Source organism: Sorex fumeus, unplaced genomic scaffold, assembly GCF_029834395.1.
Source record: "Sorex fumeus unplaced genomic scaffold, SorFum_2.1 ptg000028l, whole genome shotgun sequence".
Taxonomy (NCBI): domain Eukaryota; kingdom Metazoa; phylum Chordata; class Mammalia; order Eulipotyphla; family Soricidae; genus Sorex; species Sorex fumeus.
Window position 1 is genome coordinate 13,518,992 of NW_026606085.1, and position 23,010 is coordinate 13,542,001.

At 40.3% G+C, this 23,010-nt stretch overlaps 1 protein-coding gene across 8 annotated transcripts in view; it reads left to right on the forward strand.

The window, feature by feature from the left end:
- Positions 1-23,010, forward strand: part of GRIA4 (glutamate ionotropic receptor AMPA type subunit 4) — a 339,539-nt gene that overhangs the window by 246,209 nt on the left and 70,320 nt on the right. For all 8 annotated transcript variants that reach the window (XR_008792568.1, XM_056115207.1, XM_056115203.1 and 5 more), the window contains exons 6-9: positions 8,961-9,014; positions 16,924-17,082; positions 18,125-18,292; positions 20,484-20,588. Coding sequence is in view for 7 of the 8 variants with exons in the window: in XM_056115207.1 (XP_055971182.1) it covers positions 8,961-9,014; positions 16,924-17,082; positions 18,125-18,292; positions 20,484-20,588 (486 nt within the window). In the remaining variant the exon portion in view is untranslated. The remainder of the gene's footprint in view (positions 1-8,960; positions 9,015-16,923; positions 17,083-18,124; positions 18,293-20,483; positions 20,589-23,010) is intronic.

A 23,010-nucleotide genomic window follows, 5' to 3' on the forward strand; every position in this document is an offset into this window, starting at 1 on the left:
CCAGCCACACGTTCTAGGTGAAAAGGAAGCTCAGATAGAGAAGAGAGCACCAAATGAAGGGTGTTGTGAGGACCCTCCCAGGGTGGGAGAAGCATGCTAAAAGTAGTCTATAGACCAAACATGATTGCCACTCAATGCCTCTCTTGCAAAACACAGTACCCAAAAGAAGAGAGAACAAGGGGGAATACCCTGCCACAGAGGCAGGATGGGACGGGGGGGGGGGGGGGATGGGGGGGGGGGATGCTGGGACCCGTGGTGATGGACGGGCACTGGTGGAGGGATGGACACTTGATCATTGTATAACTGAAACCCAAGCACAAAATTTGTAAGCCTATAACTGTACCTCATGGTGTTTCACTAATAAAAAAAGAAAAAAATATAAAAAAAAAGATTTTGCATCTATTCTACAAAGTTTGAAATGCATGAGACCAACAAACGGGAAGCAAAGCATTTGTTATTACCCTTGAGGACACCTTTTGGAGTCTTCTAAATTTATACTTTATAAATTCTAGAATAGAAAGTGTCCTGCCTGGCATTAGATGAAGTATTGGATCTTTTTGATGACTGTAATCTACCCCACACCAAACCATCTGATCCAGTATTTCCAAGAGAGACCCTTAGGCACCAAGTACTGCTGGTGAGACTCCTATAAAATAGCAATTCTATATAATATTTATAATAAAACTTATTATCCTTTAGAGTTTACTTGGACAAGTGTGTGCTCCTATAATAAGATAGAATCTTTGCTTATATCTACATTCTCTGGGTCCAATTCAAAGTGATGCAGGAGTGGTTACAGCAGGTCTCTGTGTTCATACATGGTTCCCAGGTTCCTCAATATATTCACGAATGAATTGAGTTATAAAGATGCTCAGCATTAGAAGAAAGAAAAGCTTATTAGAAAGTAGAAAAGGAGGAAACTCCCCAGCTGGGTAGTACCTTAATATAGGACTAAGTTAATTATGACTCACTTTGTGGGGCTTTTATAGGAAAATTGGGTTTTTGTGTTACTTATCAAAGTATGAGAAGATACTCATTTGTTTCCGAGGGATACCTAATTATTTTAGGGCCCAACTGTGTTGTTAAGATAAGACAAAAACCCTGTATGTATTTAAGACCTTTTATGTTATTTACTTGACCATGTCTCTGGGTATTGTCCATTTTCTCTTGGTTTCCTGTGAGCTCACAAGCTGGGGCAGAATTTATGGTCTTGGGAAAATGCAAACTCCCAGTCTCAAAGAGAGGCTAGGAATCTGCAGGAAGGTCTAAATTGTAGACTTAAATTAGCTAAAGTGGAACCTCAAGCAAACATGGGCTAGGGCATACTGAGGCTTCCTCTTTCATCAATAAGTTCTTTGTTCTCTTTGAGGGAAGGCAATTTCTGCCACATGCAGCAGGTATGTGGTATTACTCCAGGATCTGTACTCAGGAATTACTCCTCATGGGCTTAGAAGATCATTTGGGGTATTGGATCAGTTTTGTGCAAGGCAAGTGCCCTACTCGCCGTACTATCTCTCCAGCCCATGTATATAGTTCTCTAGAATGCCCTGCTTGAAGTGTGGCACGACAAAACCCAAATAAATTCAGAGGTACACACACACACACACACACACACACACACATACAGCTGAAATTAAAGAGAATATCTCAAAAGTTTTATATCTAACACAATGAATCACAGTCTTATCACTGGAAACTGCTGCAAAGTTTAAAACTTGAAGCCAAAAGTCACTGACCATAGTAAGCAGTAGGTGCTTTCACCAAAATTATGGTCAGAACTTATCTTAAATGTGCTGCTAATGGCATGGTTGAGTTATTAATGTGGATTAAGGTGATTTATACTGAAGAGAATAAAATGTAGTGCAGTATTTGCCACTGAGGATCTGGATCTGGATCCTGCGGTTATAGATCTGGAGAGTATCATGCCGAGCGAAGTCAGTCAGAAGGACAAACAGAGAATAATCCCCCTCATGTGTCTAATATAAAGAAAAAGAGTAAAGTTGAGAGAATGACTACTGCCCAAAGGCAACAGAAACTAAGATTTGACCAGCAGAAATGCATTTACCATGAGTCTGGGGTACAGTGGAGGTGGGGAGGATCCCCAGACAAGCGTGGAGGGAAGTGAACATTCTGGTAGAGCATGTAAGGTTGGACCATTATATGCGTGAAACTGTCGTGAGCATTATTGTAAGTCATGGTGCCTAAAATTAAAGAATAAATACTACAGAATCCGCTGGCATATTTGAGCAGGTGAAAGTTAAGAAACCAGAGGCTTGAGAGCAAGGCTGTAGAAAGGATATCCTTAAGCAACCTTCCCCACTGCACCAGCCCTGCCCACTCGGACTCTGGAGATTTCTTTGTGCGTTAGCATAGAAAGTATGCAGAATGTACTGCAGCAGAGACCTTTGCGATATTTAACCTAGTGTTTCCTGCAAACATAGCCAACGCGCTTTTTAGCAGATCTCCTTTTTCACATTGTGTTTGCTTACAGGCCAAGGAAAAATAAAAGAGACCCAACTATTTAGGGAACATAAAAGAATTATAAGCTTCTATTAAATTTATATGTGCTTGAACTATAATTTGAAATATAAAACTGGTAAACTACAGGTTATGCACTAAATATAAATCACTTAAGTTTTTTCTGTTGATGAGCATTATGTGGACACATGAAGACTTCACCGACCTCAACCTGAACGAGTTCCGTTTCACTTGATGATTCACAATAGGTGTGGTACAATGTGGTACAAAATGATATTTGCAAGACCATACATATGTGTAATATTATTCAAATAAATGGTAGTTTCAGACTAGAAATTAATCAAAAAAGATGCATCTGTCATTCTATGAGATGACTGATTTTTCTAACTAGAAAGTTTGGCATTCGTTGGATACCCAGTGTGTACAGAACAGCACTTTCACTGCATCTGTTTTGTTCCTTTTCCTCTTATAATATATATATTGGGACACCATATGTCCCCTTGCACCAGCACCACTGGCTGGTTTTGGGGTCTTCAAGCATCCTGACAACTTACTCCCTGCTACTTCTTTCTTCTTTTCTTTTCTATTCTTTTCTTTCCTTTTTCTCTTCCTTCCTTCCCTTCCTTCCTTCCTTCCTTCCTTCCTTCCTTCCTTCCTTCCTCCTTCCTTCCTTCCTTCCTTCCTTCCTTCCTTCCTTCCTTCCTTCCTTCCTTCCTTTCTTTCTTTCCTTCTTTCTTTCTTTCTTTCTTTCTTTCTTTCTTTCTTTCTTTCTTCCTTCCTTTCTTGATAGAGGAAAGGAGGGAATGGGAGTTACTCCCCTTAGTGTCAGCCACCCAGGCTGGGCAGCTCAATACTATGAAGCTATTCTGCCCCAGTGTCCTGGGACCCACCAGGGTCACAGCAACTGTGCTGGGGGTCGGGGGGGGGGGGGGGCTCATGTGGTTCCAGGCCTTGAATTTGTACATGCAAGCCATGTGCCCCTGACCTTGATTGTCTCCCAGACCCTCCCTGTGCCCCCACCCCTGAACAAGAGCAAAGTGAATACTGGAGATTAAAGTAAAGCCTGAGCCAGGAAGTGCAGTTTCCACAGTGAGAAGGCGAGTGGATATGTGTTGACATGGTTAAGAGCAAAGCCGTTGGCAGGGTGTCTGCTAGACATAGGACTCTAAGTCTGCACGTGATTCTGAAGCCTGAGGAGGACTCCGTTCCCACCTCTTCCTGGAAGTCAGTCAACTTCTGTTGGACTGAGAAAGAAAGTGAGAGACACATGGACAGAGACAGAACTGCTTTCAAAGGCAACCACCCTTTTATTAATATTTAATCCTCTCCCCTTTCTTTAAAAAAATCATTCTGGGGCCAGAGAGATGGATGGTACAGCAGGTAGGGAGCTTGCCCAGGCTCCACCCCTGGCACTCCATATGGTCCCCTGAGCATCACTGAGTGTGGCCCCTGCAAAAAAAATTATATATAATTTATATAGCGGCTGCCTTGCACGCAGCCAACATGGCCGACCCGAGTTCGATTCCTCTGCCCCTCTCGGAGAGCCCGGCAAGCTACCGAGAGTATTCGATATGCCAGACACAGTAACAACAAGTCTCCAATGGAGACGTTACTGGGCCCGCTCGAGCAAATCGATGATCAACAGGAGGGCCTTTACTTCACTTTACTTCACATAATATATATCCCATTAGAAAGTTTGGTAATTTCTGAGGTCTTCAAGTGTAGAAGAAAAAAACATAATGTGCACACACATGTGTATACTTCTTTTAAAATATTTGCCACGTGTTCACATACTCTCTCTTCTCTTGAACCCCATTCCATTCCTGTCTGGAGTCTCCATTCTCCCCTCTCCCACCACTCTTCACACTCCCAGTTTTATATCTCATCTGAGGAGGTTGTAGTTTAAGTCTGCAGCTTGTTTGCTAAAGCTCCTTGTCTTCTATTTTTCTTTTGCTAAAATGTAAGTAAACTAAACAGACTACAGTTTTTTTTATTTGCAATAAACATTTTTAGACTCTTAAAAATCATTCAGGGGACATTTGGGAGTCAGAGATTCCCATATGGAAAGAAAAAAAAGATTTAGTGGAAATGGCTGGTATCATGTGCCTAATACTGCCCCAAAACGTCACTCTCTTTGCCCCCGACAGTAAAGTCTCTGGAATATGACAGCTGAGAGAGGGATTTCTGGCTGACTTTTAAAATTAGATCAAAAGGGAAACCAAAATCATTCATACTCAAGGGTGCCACTTCAGGTCTTTAGATCAATACAATACTCAATATGATATAATGATTACAGTTTCTAAATAATAGTTTGAGGTTCATGTAAATCATCCCTTATCTCTAAAGACACTGAGTGCTTTACAAACCATTGGTGCCTGAAGAATTAGCATAAAGTTGAATTGTAGATTGAAGGCAGAACTACTCATTTGAAAGCTTCAAACTGGTCTTAGCCTACTAGTGTTTGTGACATTTAGATCTTCATTAACTTAATTAATTTGACCAATATTTGTTTAGCATCTATTCCTTCTTGAATACTTCCTGATTGTCCTAAAAATAATAACCACTTCTTCTTAAAACCCAAGTATTACCTTTTCTCTATTCTTTTTTTAACCTTTTCTCTATTCTTTATTTTTGCTATTTCTGTTTCAGTCTTATCCCCTTGAGATACTAAACGCTGTTATAACAAGTAGCACAAGCACTGACTTGCTCATCTCCAAGTCAGTGGAGATGAATATTCTAATCTTAAACATCTGTGAAGTTTAAAAAATTATTTAATACAAACAAACACTGTCTTCCCGTTGTTCATCGATTTGCTCGAGCGGGCCCAGTAATGTCTCCATTTTTTTTGAGACTTGTTGTTACTGTGTTTGGCATATTACTCTCAGTAGTTTGCCGGATTCTCAAATTTAAAAATTATCTAACCCTTGCATGTTGAAAGTAGACTATGGACTGAACATGTTTGCCACTCAATGCCTCTTTTGCAGACCACAGCACCCAGGGGGAGAGAGAGAGAGAACAGAAGGGAATGCCCTGCCACAAAGGCAGGGTGGGATGGGGGGGGTGAGGGGGGAGGGATATTATCCATGATGGTGGAAAATGGGCACTGATGGTGGGATGGGTATTTGATCATTGTATAATTGAAACCCAAGCACAAAAAATTGTAAATCTACAACTGTACTTCATGGTGTTTCACTAATAAAAATAAAAAACATTAAAAAAATCTCAAAAAAAATTATCTAACCTTGAACTCAAATGTAGAATACATTTACTAACTAAATAAATGGGCAAATATTTAGAAGTCACATTCATTAATACTAATTGTACAAGACTTAATAAAGCTGTTGATGACATCTAGACCATCACCAGGATTAAGGGTATTCCTGCATAATGTTTGTTTCCTAAAACACACATGAGAAAAAAGCAATTTAATCAACTGACCATTTTTCCTAAGCATTTATTCTTGTAAAATGAAGTCCATTGAATGCATATGATCAGGGATCACAGAGATAGTACAGCAGTTAAGGTGCTTGTGTTGCATGGGGCTGACTCGGATTTGATCCCTGGCACCATATATGGTCCCTGAGCACCACCAGGAGCAATCTCTTAGCACAGAGTCAGCAGTAAGCCTTAAGCACTGTTTTTTTAAAAGAAAAAAATTTAAGTGTATGATCAGCATAACTTAAATAGCCTTCCATTCTTGAAAACCCTAAACAGACGTGACTATTATTCTTTATCTAACTGAATCCTTTGTTTTAATGTTTTTTTTTTTAAGATGGAGATGTCCTATTCCCTATTGCCACATTTTCCCATTTGGGAAAAGCCATTCTTCATTATTGTACCAATTCCTCACCCCTCACAAAAGGCTTGCTTTCCCCAATAACCTTGCCAAATATACTTGTGAAAATTACTATTTTATAACACATCTTTCTCCTTAAACTTGTTTTCCCTCTTTATAGAAGAGAAAGATCAGCACATTAGAACCACAAAGTTTGGTCTGCATCCAGAGATTCATCCAAAGTCAAGTCACTGGACTGTGCTGAGGGCTTCCAGGGCCAACCCTAGCAATGCTTGAATAGAGACTTAATAAAGCTCTTGCAATTATAACTTATAGACCAACCACGTGGGACCATGTGGTTCTGTGGGTGTAACTTGGGCTAACCATATGCAAGACCTTAGCACCCTATACTATCTTCAACCCCTGTGTTGTTTTGTTTTACTTTTACATGAGTTGATTTTCACTTTGGCTGAAATGATGAAAACGTGTACAAACAAAACCATGACCATTTTACACAAACATTTAAAATCAGAAACATAAAAACTATGTACAGGACTCTTTTCTACAGAAATTAAGTTGAATTTTTTCTCCCAAAAAATCTCCTCACAGAGGGGTTAAGGTTTGTGCCAAGACCAAACACAGTTGCAGGTGTTGGGTGCTCGGCATCAGAAACTCCATGGAATCAGTGTGTGTGGTGCATTCATTTCTCTCCAGCCAGGGTGGGGGTTCCCCCAAACCATGTTCTTCCAAGCATCACTAGTCAGACACACAACTCCAAATAATGCAGTTACAATGATTGACATAGACGGTCTGCCATTAAAGGTCTTTCTGATTTTACAGAAAATAGTTTTGATTTCTAACACAGAGATGAAGTGTTGCTTTTTAAAAAATTGTGTTATAGGCCCATGCCACAGTTCCTGAAGCATGCAGCCACATATGTGGCCATGAAATAGATCTACTCAGCAAATCACCTGCTGCTAACAGCTATACTACCTGTCATCTGCTGAAGAAAAGTAGAGAAGAAAGAGAGCAAGCCCCAGCCTAATACCTCAGCATATTCTGAGGAGTCTCACTCAAATGGTCTAACTACAAAAACTCACCCCCACATAGCAAGAACACTAGAAAATTAATGAAAATGTGTAGAAACCCACAAGATTCAGTGAATGAAACAATATCACCTGAGACATGAACACCAGCCAATTCAGTAAATCATCTGACAATGACTTTAGTGACACCATGATGAGGATGTTTAACAAACTCAGAGATGCTAGTCAGGAAAGTACAATAAAATATGAGACTTGAATCAGAGTCTCTGAAGAACAGGAAGATAAATTTGATGAATAAACAATAGTTAAAGAATTATCAATGCAGGGACTAGAGTGATAGCACGGCGGGTAGGGCATTTGCCTTGCACGCGGTCAACCTGAGTTTGATTCCCAGTATCCCATATGGTCCCCTGAGCACCACCAGGAGTGATTCCTGAGTGTATGAGCCAGGAGTAACCCCTGTGCGTTGCCGGGTGTGACCTCCCCACCAAAAAAAGAATTATCAATGCAGAGCTCATTCTGTATCTGTCCCTTTCATTGTGACTGACTTCGCTCAGCATGGTACCCTCTAGTTCCATCCATGCTGCTGTAAATTGTCTGGTTTTGTTCTTTCTTAGAGCTGCATGGTTTTCCATTGCATAAGTAAAAAAAGGTTCTTTAAAGGACAGGACAAATTTCCCAACATCTGGCATTGAAGATGGCATAATCATGGTGTATATGGTTTTCCACTACTAGGTTAAGAAAGGTATGTTTACTCCTAGCTTGCTAAGGGATTTTATACATATTCAATAATAAATTAATGTCTCATTTACATTGGTTGTTCTATGCCTGGTCTTTTTCTTTCCAGTCAAGAGATTTTTATTGCAATCTTTAACTTATCAATGTAGACACTTAAGCAACACCTATAATATACTACTTTCTGTTATAAAATTAATATTCCCTTTCTTAGGATAAAATACTTTCTATTTTTATAGGCCTATTCATATTTTTCCGTTTAAATTTCTTGATTCTCTTCACTCTTACTAAATTTTACATTTGTAAGTTTTGCCTATTTCATGGAAACTAAAATATATAAGCACAGAATTTTTTAAGTTCTATTTATGACCGAGATTACATGATAATTACCACAATAAGATCCAAGTACAAAATAAAATTTAATGCAATATATTTTAGTGCCATAGTTGAAAACTTAGTCAATGAAAGTAGGTAGTAGTGGGTAGGGCATTTGCCTTGCACGTGGCCCACCCAGCTGACCTGGATTCGATTTCTCCACCCCTCTCGGAGAACCTGGCAAGCTACCGAGAGTATCTCACCCACACAGCAATGCCTGGCAAGCTACCTGTGATGTATTCGATATGCCAAACACAGTAACAACAAGTCTCACAATGAACACATTACTAGGCCCGCTTGAGCAAATCAATGAACAATGGGAGGACAGTGCTACAGTGCTATTAATTTTCTAACTAAAGTATCCTAAAACAAAAGCTATTTTATGTAGTGTAATTAAATAAAAGTGATCATTTTTGCATTTTACATTAATTTTAATGTGGCTTATGAATTTCCTCTTGTATAAGAAGTTAATTTTATAAGGAATTTTTAAAGTTTATTTTTTAAAAATATTCACTGGATTAAAATTGATTTTTCTCTGATTTTCTTTACAGATTGTAAGTGTTGGAAAACATGTTAAAGGCTACCATTATATCATAGCAAATTTGGTAAGAACTCCTTTCTACTTTTCTTAATTGATCAAATATTCAAAATTATCTTAACTGCTTTAAAATAGTGCTTCAGTGAATGATTATACTGTAATACCAAACTTTTTATGACACATGGAAAAATGTTCCTAGTAAACTGATAATTGCATTTCTAGTGTAGAATTTAATATTTTTCATGTCAATTAACCTTATATCCACCAAAGTGACCTTTAAAATAAATACAATGTTTGGTTTACTATGCTGTATCGCTTATCAAATTAAATAATGGCCTTTTTCTGAGTAAATGGTAAATGTGCTACTGTATGAATCAAGATTGTCAATATTGGAGTGGGGAGGTGCTTCAGAGAGCTGAAGGTCATGCTTTACATGCAGGTACCCTGGGTTTGATCCCCAGCACCACCACCCCAGCACAGCCTGAAATGACCCCCAAGCACTGCATGGGACGTTTTCCCAACCATCACCTGGCATAGCCATTTACTCAGGGATATTATATATTATAACAGTGGTTTAAACAAACCCATATTCATCAATTTTAAGAAAAACAATATTATTATGCAAGTCTTTTTGAGAGAGAGCACAGTATTGGAATTCATAGGAAGTATACATTTGGTTATTCAGATAACCAAAATATGTTTCTCGTATATATTTGCCCTTCGCCCTTTGCTTATGGTTGACAGCTTTTTGAGAGCCTTAGAATTCCCTGAGAGTTGATCTAGCATGCTTATGTTAAAGGAGCCTCCTTAAAAACCCAGAAAAAAAGGGGGGCTTAGGGAGACTTCAGGCTAGTGGACATGTGGACCCAGATACTCCACACCCTTTCCCACCTTTCTCTATGAACCTCTTCCATTTGGATATTACTGAGTTTTTCTTTGGTCGTAAATAAGTCATCAAGTAAGTGAATGAGTTTTCTGGGTTCTTTCTGACACATTTAACAACTTAGTAGAGCCTGAAGAAGGGGGTCCTGGCAACCATTCAGTGGGCCAGAAGCTTGCCACTGGCATCTGTACGGGGATTGAGGGTGGCGTTGAGACTGAGTCCTTTATCTGTGGGATCTGCTGCTGTCTGTCTCTTTGTAGGTTGTATCAGAAGCAAGTAGGTTAAATTTCATTTATTTTCCACTGTCTATCATTGCTTTCCTCCTATGAAATGTGGGGAGAATTTTCCTTCTTCTTTTAGGTCCTCCAAATGTAAAATTAGATTATTTATGTAAAGTCTTTCTCTTTTTTTTTTCTTTTTACTTAATGTAGGCGTTGTTGATGTCATTATTTCTCTTGGAAATTTCTTTACAGCATCCCTTTCAAACTTCCCAAAAACTAATCAAAAAATGAGTGTTTTTACCTGTTCCTTTTCTACTGAACCAGGAGCCTAGCCTTGGGAAGAGCTCCTGCACCCAGTGGATATTTTTTATACTACTCTGTCTTCCCACAGGGACTCAAGAACATGAAACCCACTGGCTATAAGATCCATGTGGTCTGAGCCATGTCCTTTGGGTGACAGCTGCAGAAGCTGAAGTACCAGGAGTCTAACTCTCAGCCAGAGAGACGTTCCATACCTGGAGCGTGCTGATAAAGGCTGAATTCAACCCCAGCAGTTCCTGTGGGCTCTGGAGAGGACAATGCCCACGCCCAAATGCAGGCTCATTAAAGTGAGTCTGCTAAGTATGCAGTTGAAATTCTTCCTGGGAGACTAGTCGATGGGCATTTTTTTTTAATCTTGGTGGATTTTACTTATTTATTTATTTTTGCTAATTGGGTCACACCCAGTGAGGCTCAGGGGTACTCCTGGCTCTGCACTCAGGAATCGCTCCTGGTGGTGCTGGGGGACCATATAGGATGCCAGGGATCGAACCTGGGTAGGCCACGTGCAAGGCAAATACCCTACCCACTGTACTATGGCTCCAGCCCCAGTCGATGGGCATTTTTATTTATTTATTTATTTTTGCTCACTCTGCACTGAGACCTGAGGGATCCCCTGGCTAGTGTTCGTTCGTGCACCCATTCAGAATTGATTCTTGTGTTTTGCTGTTGTCCTCTGGAGCTCGTGAAGACAAACCCCAATTAACTATCAGCACCTGGTCATCCTAGAGCTTGTCTGGGATTGAGGTTTGCACACAGGCTCTCTCTGGAGAATTATTGGAATTGAGTGTGTAGCTGGAGAAGGCAGCTTAGGTACCTGCCAGCTCCCCTGAAGGAGGATGGCCATCAGGCCCTTGTCTGAGAAAAGCTGGAGTATTCTACTGCAGATGGGAAGGATGTGGTCAGTCTCCTCAAGGGAGGACTGAGAGGGCACCAACTCGGTAGCAGCTGTACAAGTAGGGATGCTCGATGTGGGGGTCTAACCCCTAAACTCCTCCTAGAGAACCTGGGATTGTGGGTTCCTTCGTGTGTGTGTATGTGTGTGTGTGTGTGTGTGTGTGTGTGTGTGTGTGTGTGTGTGTGACCCTTTCCTACCAGCTCTGATATATGGGAACTATTTAGTTCTTTCCCAGATTTCTCTTGGGAAAATTGTTCATGTGTGGCTAAATATTCAGTGCGTCCCACATGTGGGACTTTGATTCTGTCTGGTCTTATTGCAAAGAATAAGTTCAAATAATTCACCAATAAGTAAATAACTTATGTAGCAACAAAGTGACAATTTAAGTGACATATTTCTCTTAAGATAGATCTAGGCTTATGTCTCTGGATTTATATTCAGGTCTGTCTTCACTCCTTCTCCAGCAGACAGATGATTTAAATATAGCCACCAATGGCAACAAGGAACTCTTGACATCTGTTCTTTCTGCAAGGCAGATTCCTAAAAGCTTGCTCTCATTTAGTTTATTTTTAATATATTCTGTTTACATACAAGGAAACACCTGGATCTTTCATAAAGAAACCATACTATGAATGAACATCATATAAATTAAAGACATACTGAGTCTGTACCTTTCCTACAGCATAACCCTGGAACATGCACACACACACACACACACACACACACACACACACACCATTTCTGCCTCATTTGGTAGATAAGGAAATTAAACACAAAGTGAATTGCCCATATTTGGGTGTCTCGTTAGTGTCAGAACGGGGATAAGAATTTCATTCCCAAAGGAGTTTCACAAGACAAATGCAATGTAGCACATTTTTCCTTTCAAGTATAATGTCTTTAGTGAAAACTATGTGAGAACGTGAACTCGGAGAGTAAGTTTTTAAACTTTATTTGTTGACTTCTGCATTGAGCATGTCATCATGTACTTTCACATGATTATTAAAACTGAGTAATTCAATTGAATTTCTTAACAATCTAAAAAAAAAAAGAGTAGACCTTCCAAGCAGTGGTGCTGGGCAAGAGGGCCTCACCCAGGGATTTATAGCCAGCTGGGCGGTGACTTCTTCCTGGGGGCGAGGAGGTGCTGCTACTCTGGCTCTGTGATGCCAGAGACCAGAAAGGCCACCCTGTGGTTCTTAAGGACCCCCAGAGCTGTACCTAGTGACTGATGTGCCAGGACCCTAGTGGGTGCTCCTGTGCTGTATCCCCAGCCCCAGAATTCCCATCAATGATGCAGGGAGATTGCTCCAATTTGGCTTCTCCATTTACTCTGTTGCCTGCCACAGAACTATCTCAATATGATTGTTATCTTGTGAACCTAAAATGCAAAACAGCATAAATGTTTCCTACGTTAGATGAAACTCAAAGATGAGAGTTACTAGTCATTATGATGGGATGTACATTTGCATCCATAGTCATCGGATATCTGAAGTCCTGGGCCAGGGCACCTCGCTATTTAACATTTCTTCTTCCCCGCTCTCTCTCAGGGGGCCTAGGGACTGTGAAGGAAAATGAGAGAAGTCAGGCTGCAAGCCCATTGTGCATCCCTGGCCCCCAACCCAGACCCTCTCCCCAGAAGTGCAGGCAGCACCACAACCAGGTCAGCAAAGTGGAAAGGCCCCCTCCCTCCACACGGCTTCCCTCGGCACTCTGGGCACACCATTACTTAGCTCCAGGACTCACTAAAATTTTCTTAACTGTGAAATTCCAACTTTATTGCAACACTGCCCAAAACTTTCAGTTCTATATTTTCTGGGTAAAATCTAAAGACTCAATGGCCACCAAAGTCAGTTTCCAAGGAAACTGCCCCACCATCTAGATCCTATCAGTTTTCTATAGGATTATAAAAAAATGGAAAAATATTGCCTGTTCTCAAGCAGACATTGCTAAATTTAACGCAGCCGCCCACCTTTCATTCATCAGAGACCGAGAGGAGTGTATGGTCAGACATCCGTGTAGCATCAGTCTGGAATTGGGAAAAATGGCCTCCTCAGTTAGACTTTACATCAGATGATTTGTTGTTTTGAAGCCTGCAACTTAGCATTCCTGTCTTTCAGCTGTAGAGTAATGCTGGGAAAACAAGCTCACAGACCTTTTCATCCACTGCTGAGGAGAAATAACAATACCATTAATTAGCAACTAATGCACTATTTGAATCATTGTGACTTTTAGAAAACCAACATTATTTTCCTGTCTGAGGGTCGGCCCTACATTCAGGTAGCAGCAAACACGTATAAATGGCATTCTACTAGCTAGAGATTGACAGAAAGTTATTTTCCCATTTCAGAAACATAGACTTATTTTCTAGTGTCATTTCTTTTTTCAGTGAAATGAGAATGCTACTGATGAGTTGTAAGACTACTTCGCTCATAAGCCATAAAATGAATACTTTTTGAATTAATACTATCATTTACTGAATTAACCAGTATAATTTTAATCAGATAACTTTAGCATATTATTCTCTTTTTTTGCATGTAAGAAGGGTAAGGTAGGGCTAAAGTGATAGCACAGCGCATAGGGCACTTGCCTTGCACATGGCTGACCTGGGTTCGATTCCCAGCATCCCATATGATCCGCTGAGCACTGCCAGGAGTAATTCCTGAGTGCAGAGCCAGGAGTAACCCCTGTGCATTTCCGGGTGTGACCCAAAAAGGAAAATAAATGAATAAATAAACAAGAAAGGTAAAGCTAGAATGCTGCAGAAATGGAATTCAGAGTTTAGCCCCCTTCCTTTCATTGGAATGCTAAGATCAATATCCAATTTTAAAACACAGTATCTGTGTGAGAATATGCCAGGACAAAGAATAAAAAGGCAAACTCAAGAGTCATCTTGTGAAGTCATGAAATTTACATACAAGTGGTACAATATGGAAAGTATCATGCTAAGCGAAATGAGTCAGAAAGAGAGGGATAGACATAGAAAGATTGCATTCATCTGGGGGATATAAAGTAACAAAGTATGAGATTAATACCCAAGAATAGCTGAGATCAGCACCAGGAGGATTACTCCATAACTTAGAGGCCAGCCGGGTATCCTAGAGGAAAGGGCAGTTCAGATAGAGAAGGGAGCACCAAATAAAGGATGTTTGGAGGATCCTCCCAGGAGGGGAGATGCATGTCGAAAGTAGACTATGGACTGAACATGCTTGCCACTCAATGCCTCTTTTGCAGACCACAACACCCAAAAGGAGAGAGAGAACACAGGGGATTGCCCTGCCACAGAGACGGGGGGATGGGGGGATGGGGGGTGGGGGGATATTATCCATGGTGGTGGAAAATGGGCACTGGTGGAGGGATGGGTATCTGATCATTGTATAATCGAAACCCAAGCACAAAGAATTGTAAATCTACAACTGTAAAAAAAAAATAAAATAAAGGGAAAAAAAATTTTTTTTTTATTTATTGAATCACTGTGGGAAAGGCCACAAAGCTTTCAGGCTTATGTCTCAGTCATGCAAACATCAAACACAAAAGGGAAAAAATTTTTAAAAAAAAGAGTCATCTTGGTTTTACTCTCAGTTCACTAGATGATCTGGAGTAGTCTTCCTTCACCCAGGGAAGTTCTGCTTCTTAATTTGTAAGAAAAGGATCATAACAGGGTATGTTTTGTAATCTTGTTATGAAAACTAAATCAGATGGGTAGTAAAAAATTATTATATGCTCATACATAAAAAGCAATACTTATTTGCTGGTAGATCACTCTGCTTCTTCTGAGATAGCAAAATAGCAATATGAATATGTTGGCTAGTAAGTGAACCTCCTTTGTCATTTAAAAACAAGACAAAATGGATGTTTCTAAAGCCAATGCCAAGACCATAACAATTCTAAGTCTCCCCAATCTTCTCCTTGGTTATATCTAACATATCTATTACCATAACTTTAGAATCCGTTCAGCAATTTTACTTCCACCAAACAAAATAGAAAAAATACTCTCAGTTTCACAACACAGTTGAAATAAAGTGCACTCTATAAAGAAACTTTATTAAACACTAAGAATAACCCACTATACGATCACGGGCTGGAGCGATAGCACAGTGGGTAGGGCGTTCGCCTTACAAGCGGCCAACATGGCCGACCCAAGTTCGATTCCTCCGCCCCTCTCGGAGAGCCCGGCAAGCTACCGAGAGTATTCGATATGCCAGACACAGTAACAACAAAGTCTCCAATGGAGACGTTACTGGGCCCGCTCGAGCAAATCGACGATCAACGGGAGGGCCTTTACCTTTTTACCTTTTACGATCACGGTGAGCTACCGGGACGCCACATGGGCCCAAAAAAAGGATAAGAACCTACAAACTCTCATGTATGTGTGATTGGTATTTCTCAGGATATAATTTTGATTTTATTAATTCATTTCCTTAATGTGTCCATTGCACTCTTGTAATTATTTTACGTTTTGTATTGAGTTTATATTTTTGTAAAGCATCTTTAAATACTTAGCAGAAATGGGTGATGGAAAAGAGGCTAAGTATAAAAAAATTAGAAGATGAATGATGAATGGATAGATAGCACTGTCTGTAGCACTATCCTTCTGTTGTTCATCAATTTGCTCACGCGGGCCCAGTAACATCTCCATTGTGAGACTTGTTACTGTGTTTGGCATATAATACATCACTGGGAGCTTGCCAGGCTTTTCCGTGCAGTGAGATGCTCTCGGTAGCTTGTCAGGCTCTCCGAGAGGGGTGGAGGAATCGGATTCGGGTCGGCCAAGTGCAAGGCAAATGTTCTACCACTGTGCTCCAGCCCTGGAATGGATAGATAAAGATAGAAAATTTTTAACTTGTAATTTTAAACTCACATAACTACTTCTGTACTAAAGTATATGAAGCCAGAATTCCCTTCCATCTTCCTCACTTCCAAACGGATGTCATTATTTTTTCTACCACACCAGAGCCCAAGAATAATTTACCTAACTCCCATATCTTTTACCACCATTTCTCAGTACCATCAGGATTGTGAAAAACTTATATAATTAGGGCCTCAGAGAGAGTACAACTGGTGAGTGCTTCCCTTGCAGGAGTAACTCCTGAGCATTGTTGGGTCATACACACACACACACACACACACACACACACACACACACACACACATCCCTTATATAATCAAAAATTGTACTTTCTCTGGATCACATTTCCAACCCTGTCTACAATAGACCATGTGTTAATTAAATCAAAATCCCCTAAAAGATGCATTATCCATCATACTGATTACCATATACTCTGATAGATTATCTTCAGATAACATACATTTCTACAACTGTATATCAGAGAGTAATTATAAACTCAACAAGATACTTTTTAATGCTGTTAGATTCATCTGCTGTATCTCCCTCCATAATTCATAAAAGACATTCAGAAAATACTTGTTTAATTCAACTGAATTGAAAACACACATTTTTATGCATTCGATTTTTAATGGTGTAATTTAACAGATAAATGGACACAATTGAACTTTCCATCTATTGCTTTTTTAGAAGTATAATTGGGTATACATATTGGTTATAAATTATGTTTTATATTAATTTGTGCTGACTTATTATTAAAGATATGAAATGTATAATAATGAACTAAACCGTTTGTTTCATTGTTTTTCATAGGGATTCAAGGACATTTCTCTTGAGAGATTTATCCATGGTGGAGCCAATGTTACTGGATTCCAGTTGGTCGATTTTAATACACCTATGGTAGCCAAATTAATGGATCGCTGGAAGAAACTAGATCAAAGAGAATATCCGGGATCTGAGACTCCTCCAAAGGTATATGTTTTTAATTTTAGCATCTTTAAAACTTAAGATAGGGCATTTATGATGGAGTTCTTATAGTAATATTTTTTTAGACATAGTGTGGCACTAGACAGAGGCATTCTATTGCCATCAGTGCATTCTTTGGACCCTTAATTTCTATATTCAAGTGCAGAGTTGTTAGACATTAAGTTAGGTAGTTTATAATTGCTACTAATTTGTTTTATGTGTGAATTTGCATAAAGAAACTATATATTTTGTGGCAATGCTTCTCAAAGTCCAAGTTAGTGGTCTTCCTTATACAATAAGGAAGGAGACACCTTCATCTGTAAGAAATTTTACTTGGGCCGGAGCCATAGTACAACAGGTAGAGTGTTTGTCTTCCATCGGACTGACCCAGGTTCAATCCCCAGCATCTCATATGGTTCCCCCAAGCACCAACAGGAGTAACTCCTGAGTGCAGAGCCAGGAGTAACCCCTGAACATCATTGGATGTGATGCAAAAAAAATTTTTTTTAATTTACTAAGTTCACTGACAATTTACTCTAAAACAAATATTTGAAATATAATTTGGAAATTTAAGCTTAGAAAACAAAAACCTAGGGTTGAGGGAATTGAAAATCTGCATTTTCTCACTGTACCATTTTCCCACTAGCTAGAAAATGTTTCCTCTGTAATATAGGAATCTAGGCTGTGCTAGCATCAAGCCAAAGGCATTGAAAGTACTCAGCAGTGGCTATCACAGTGCCTGGGGCATCGTATGTGGTGCAGGTGATTCAAACCAGGGTCAGTGGAATCAAAGGGAAGTGCTTTTGACCTCAGAACTTCTTTATGTCTCAATGTTTATATTTCTGTTTTTTCAAACGTGTTTCTCCTTTTTACTCCAGCATGCTAATATTTGGCATTCGGTCTTTGTAATCAGCTGATAAATGAAATTTCTGAAGCTGGACTCAAGTGATGATCAGTCATTGAATTGTCCTTCAGACACAGTCCCAGACAATTCCTGGTAAATGATGAAATTTTAGCATTTTTTATAGTCACTTTCATTTTTCATTAGTATACATCTGCTCTGACTTACGATGGAGTCCTTGTGATGGCCGAGACTTTCCGAAATCTTAGGAGGCAGAAAATTGATATTTCAAGGAGAGGAAATGCTGGCGATTGTCTGGCAAACCCTGCGGCCCCATGGGGGCAGGGAATCGACATGGAGAGAACACTCAAACAGGTAACTCACACGTTTCTGTTTATTTCATGGTCTTGTTTGCATTAACAAAAAAAAATTTATCTGAGAATAAGTAATCTGCAATCAGCACTTTCATAGATCCATTCTGAGACTCCTGGGGAGCATGCAGGTGTTCCTGTCTCCTGAGGATACAGTCAGGACAAGCTACATGATGCTACCACAGTAAAAACCCCATATCTCTTTCGAGTGGCTAAAAACAGTGAAGGCACATTTCTCTCTGGCACCACACTGAGTCAACAGGCTCACTGTACTTACTGGAACCCCACCTAACAGAGCCCCTTCAAGACTACAGAAAGGGGGAGAACTGTAAGGGGGATGCGGGGTTCAAATTGACATCTGGGTAGCAATTACCATGATGCTTTGACATGACATGTGAACTTTACAACTTCTGTGTCAGTGAGGATCACAAAGGCCCACTATCACCCGGCTTCAGGAAGTACAAATTTTCCCAGATGGAAATAATCAGACACATTTGATGAGCATTAGTAATTACTGCCTCCGTAAACATTTTAATTGCCTTAGAATTTTGGACTAGTAATATTTTAGTCCTTTATTATTCTACTAACACTTTTTCAAAACATTCCTGTAGCATATGTATGTGTATATACAAATGTAAGTTTAAATACACTTAAACATACATGGGGCTGGAGCGATAGCACAGCGGTAGGGCGTAGACATACATAGCACTGTAGCACTGTCCTCCCGTTGTTCATCGATTTGCTCGAGTGGGCACCAGTGACGTCTCCATTGTGAGACTTGTTATTACTGTTTTTGGCATATCGAATACTCCACAGGGAGCTTGCCAGGGCTGCCTCTCTCCGAGAGGGGCAAAGGAATCAAACCCTGGTTGGCTATGTGCAAGGCAAATGCCCTACCCACTGTGTTATTGCTCCAGATATATATATATATATATATATATATATATATATTTATTTATATGCTACAGGAATGTTGTTATATATATATATAAATATATATATAATATATCACTGTCACTGTCACTGTCCTCCCATTGTTCATCAATTTGCTTGAGTGGGCCCAAATAACATTGTGAGACTTGTTACTGTGTTTGGCATATCAAATATGTCACAGGTAGCTTGCCAGGCTTTGCCGTGCAGGCTTGATACTCTCGGTAGATTGCCAGGCTCTCCAAGAGGGCAGAAGAATCAAACTCAGGTCGACCTGGTCAGCTGTGTGCAAGGCAAATGCCCTACCCACTGTGCTATAGCTCCAGCCCCATAAAATAAATATAAAAAATATATATAATATATATTTTTTTGCTTTTTGGGGGGTCATACCCGACGATGTTCAGGGCTTCCTCCTGGCTCTGCACTCAGGAATCACTCCTGGTATTGCTCAGGGGACCATATGGGATACTGGGAATCGAAACCAGGTTGGCCACGTGCAAGGCAAATGCCTTCCTTACCTGCTGTGCTATCACTCCAGCCCCAACATATGTATATATTTAAATGCTATGTCTTACGTGTTCTAAAACATGGTGGGTACTTGGGGCTGGAATGATAGATAGTGCAGCAAGTAAGGTATCTGCCTGGTATGTGGCTGACCCAGGTTCGATCTCTGACACCCATGAGCCCCACCAGGCGTGATCCCTAAGTGCAGAGCCAGCAGTAAGTCCTGAGCACTGCTGAGTATGGCGCACAAGTCAAAAAATAATAATAAATTTAATTAAATATGGTTGGTTCAAAACGTAAGGAAAATGAATGAAAAGAAAACTGGGAATAGATTATATTTGAGTATTCTCAATTCTGCATATATTTTTCAAAGTTTTTACATCTTCATCATTAACAGACAAGGGAAATATCAGTCATTGTCAGGGCTGCTTAATCTCTTATGTCAGTATTTGGGCAAGATTAAAAATTAGAAATGCATCATATTTCCATCTCACAAAAGTGATTTAATATTGAGGACGTTTTCTGTTTGTTACAGTGGAGACATATTCAGCTTCCAAATAGTTCTGAATTGCTTCTATATCCCTATGTTATCCGCCTTTCAGATTCCACCTTGGGCACAAGGATCCCAGCATGGCTCAGTTACTTAGAGCTCCCAGATCCACAGCCATGTTTATAGATGCTCAAAAGATAGCAGAGGAAGTTGGGGTTTTTCTAAGTGAGACAACAAATGGACACATGCTGGCTTGCTTTTTCATCCACAGGTTCGAATTCAAGGGCTGACAGGAAATGTCCAGTTTGATCATTACGGACGTAGAGTCAACTACACAATGGATGTATTTGAGTTAAAGAGCACGGGACCCCGAAAGGTGAGTCACTCCAACTGTTTCCTTACTTTGCATTTGATAGTTTCAAGGCTTTTAGGTCAAGAATAGCTAAACTTCTTCATATTTAGGATGTGAGTCCTTGCAAACAGTACTTTCTTGAGTTATTGTGACAAATAGTTGATCTTTTTTATTATTGTTTTTTAGTGCTTCACACTTAGCGTAGAGCTCAGAAGAAATCCCACACCGTAGAGACAGCTCATGGGGCCGGTGCACTTGCTCTGTACACAGAAGGGCCTGGTCCAGCTCCCAAGACTACATGATCCCTCAAGAATCCCAGGAGTTACCCCCTCTAAGTACAGAGCTGAGAGTCCCCCTGAGCACAAAACTGGGAGTAACCACTGAGCACTGCAGAGTGTGACCCAAAAACCAAAAATTTTTTTAAAAAGCAAATGAAATCTCCCACTTTTGTCGTGCTGCTGAGGATCAGTCAGAAGTGCTGCTGGGATCACACTGAACAAGTAAGCTAGTGCCAGAGATTTGGCTCCTGGACCAAGACCTGCAAGGCAGACGCTCTCCTACTGAGCTAGTCCTGGGCTTCCCACACACCCACAATTGAAATATGTGATGTGCCAAAGTTGAGACAAACTAATCTATACGCTTTTCATATCCTTTACCAAAATGGAAGCTAATTAAACAACCAAAGAGGTTTAGCACACAGGGCAGGTAAAAGACATCCTCACCTCCAAGCTATTATTTATGAAATCATTAGAAAAAGAACAAAGAAAACGACTTTTAAATGAGTTGCCACTTAGAACAGGCAAAATGTTCTTGAAGTTAGAAAGTAGAAACATTCAAATGAGCAAAGGCGAGAACAGATGGAGCATAAGATCATTCAGGCTATTAGGAGGCTGAGGAAGGAGAGAAAAAAAAAAACACTGAATAAGGTCCAGGTTCAGGAAGCTGTTGGTGACTAATTCTTGGCTTCTGGAAGAAAATTAGTCTTTAGCTGAAACTTGCTCTATCTTCAGTCATCCCAGCTTCCAGAAACATCTTACATATGAGACCCTAAGATTCCAGCACGGTCACTGGTGAGAGCTGTTTCATGGAGGAGGCCTATAGTTCTTAACATTGTTTTTCTCTAGAATTAGCTGGGATGCTCAGAGAAAGAGATGGACAAGTTGTCTAAATTTTTGCCTCCGTGTGTGGTTGTTTATAAAAAATTTCCCAATATTCTTCCCCACCTTAATGTAGTGATGTTATCTGTAGCACTGTCCTCCCATTGTTCATCAGTTTGCTCGAGTGGGCACCAGTAACATCTCTATTGTGAGACTTGTTGTTACTGTTTTTGGCATATAGAATACATCACAGGTAGCTTGCCAGGCTTTGCCATGCAGGTGGAATACTCTCGATAACTTGTCAGGCTCTCCGAGAGGGGCGGAGGAATTGAACCCAGGTTGGCCGCGTGCAAGGCAAATGCCCCACCTGCTATGCTATTGCTCTGGCCCTACCATTTATGAAATGCCTGTTCTATCCTACCAGCCTCACTGGTGCAGTCTCTCCCCCCACCACTACCCAGTAATGGTTAATGACTATGTTCCTCTCTCAGAGAAAACATTAAAGCCCAATAGCTTGCGATTACTTGTTTTAGACTTTTAAATAAGAAAACAGATATTTAAATCCAAGTAGGGCTGGAGCGATAGCACAGAGGGCAGGGTGTTTGCCTTGCATGCGGCCAATCCGGTCAACCCGAGTTCGATTCCTCTGCCCCTCTCAGAGATCTCGCCCCCACGGCAAAGCATGGCAAGCTACCCATGATGTATTTAATATGCCAAACACAATAACAAATCTCACAATGTTACTGAACCCACTCGAGCAAATTGATTAACAACGGGAGGACAGTGACAGAGACAGTGACAGGTCTGATTCCAGAACTTTCTACATTCTTACCTCCCCCAGGCATACCCTACTAAAATGGAGCATATTTTCTAGTAAAGTAACAGGTGAAAAGTTCCATATGATAGCTAAAGAGAATCCCATAAAATTCTAAACAAGAATTACTTCTACTCTAACACCCAGTCAGCAAAAGAGAGGCCCATTGTAAACACAGCCCCCCGGCTGGCTGATTGTGAATAGAATATTGCACACTGGTGAACTGGCATGCAGAAAGAAGTAAAACCTTCCTGCCCTGCACCAGACTTAGAAAAGTCATCATTTATGCAGAAGCTTTCTAAGATGCAAAAGACAGCTTCATATTTTCAAAATATTAATTTAAAATATAAAATTACTTATGTAACAAAGACAGAATAGTTGGAAAAGGAAGGTGGTAGTCACTAGTGGTCATATCAAATGAGCTGTTGATAGAACTGAATCTCTTCCTGGCCTCTTCAGCCACAATGGCAACCAAAATTAGGGTTTTTTGAGGAGAAGGTTAAGTAAGTTGGGAGAGTGATGAACAGTACATCTT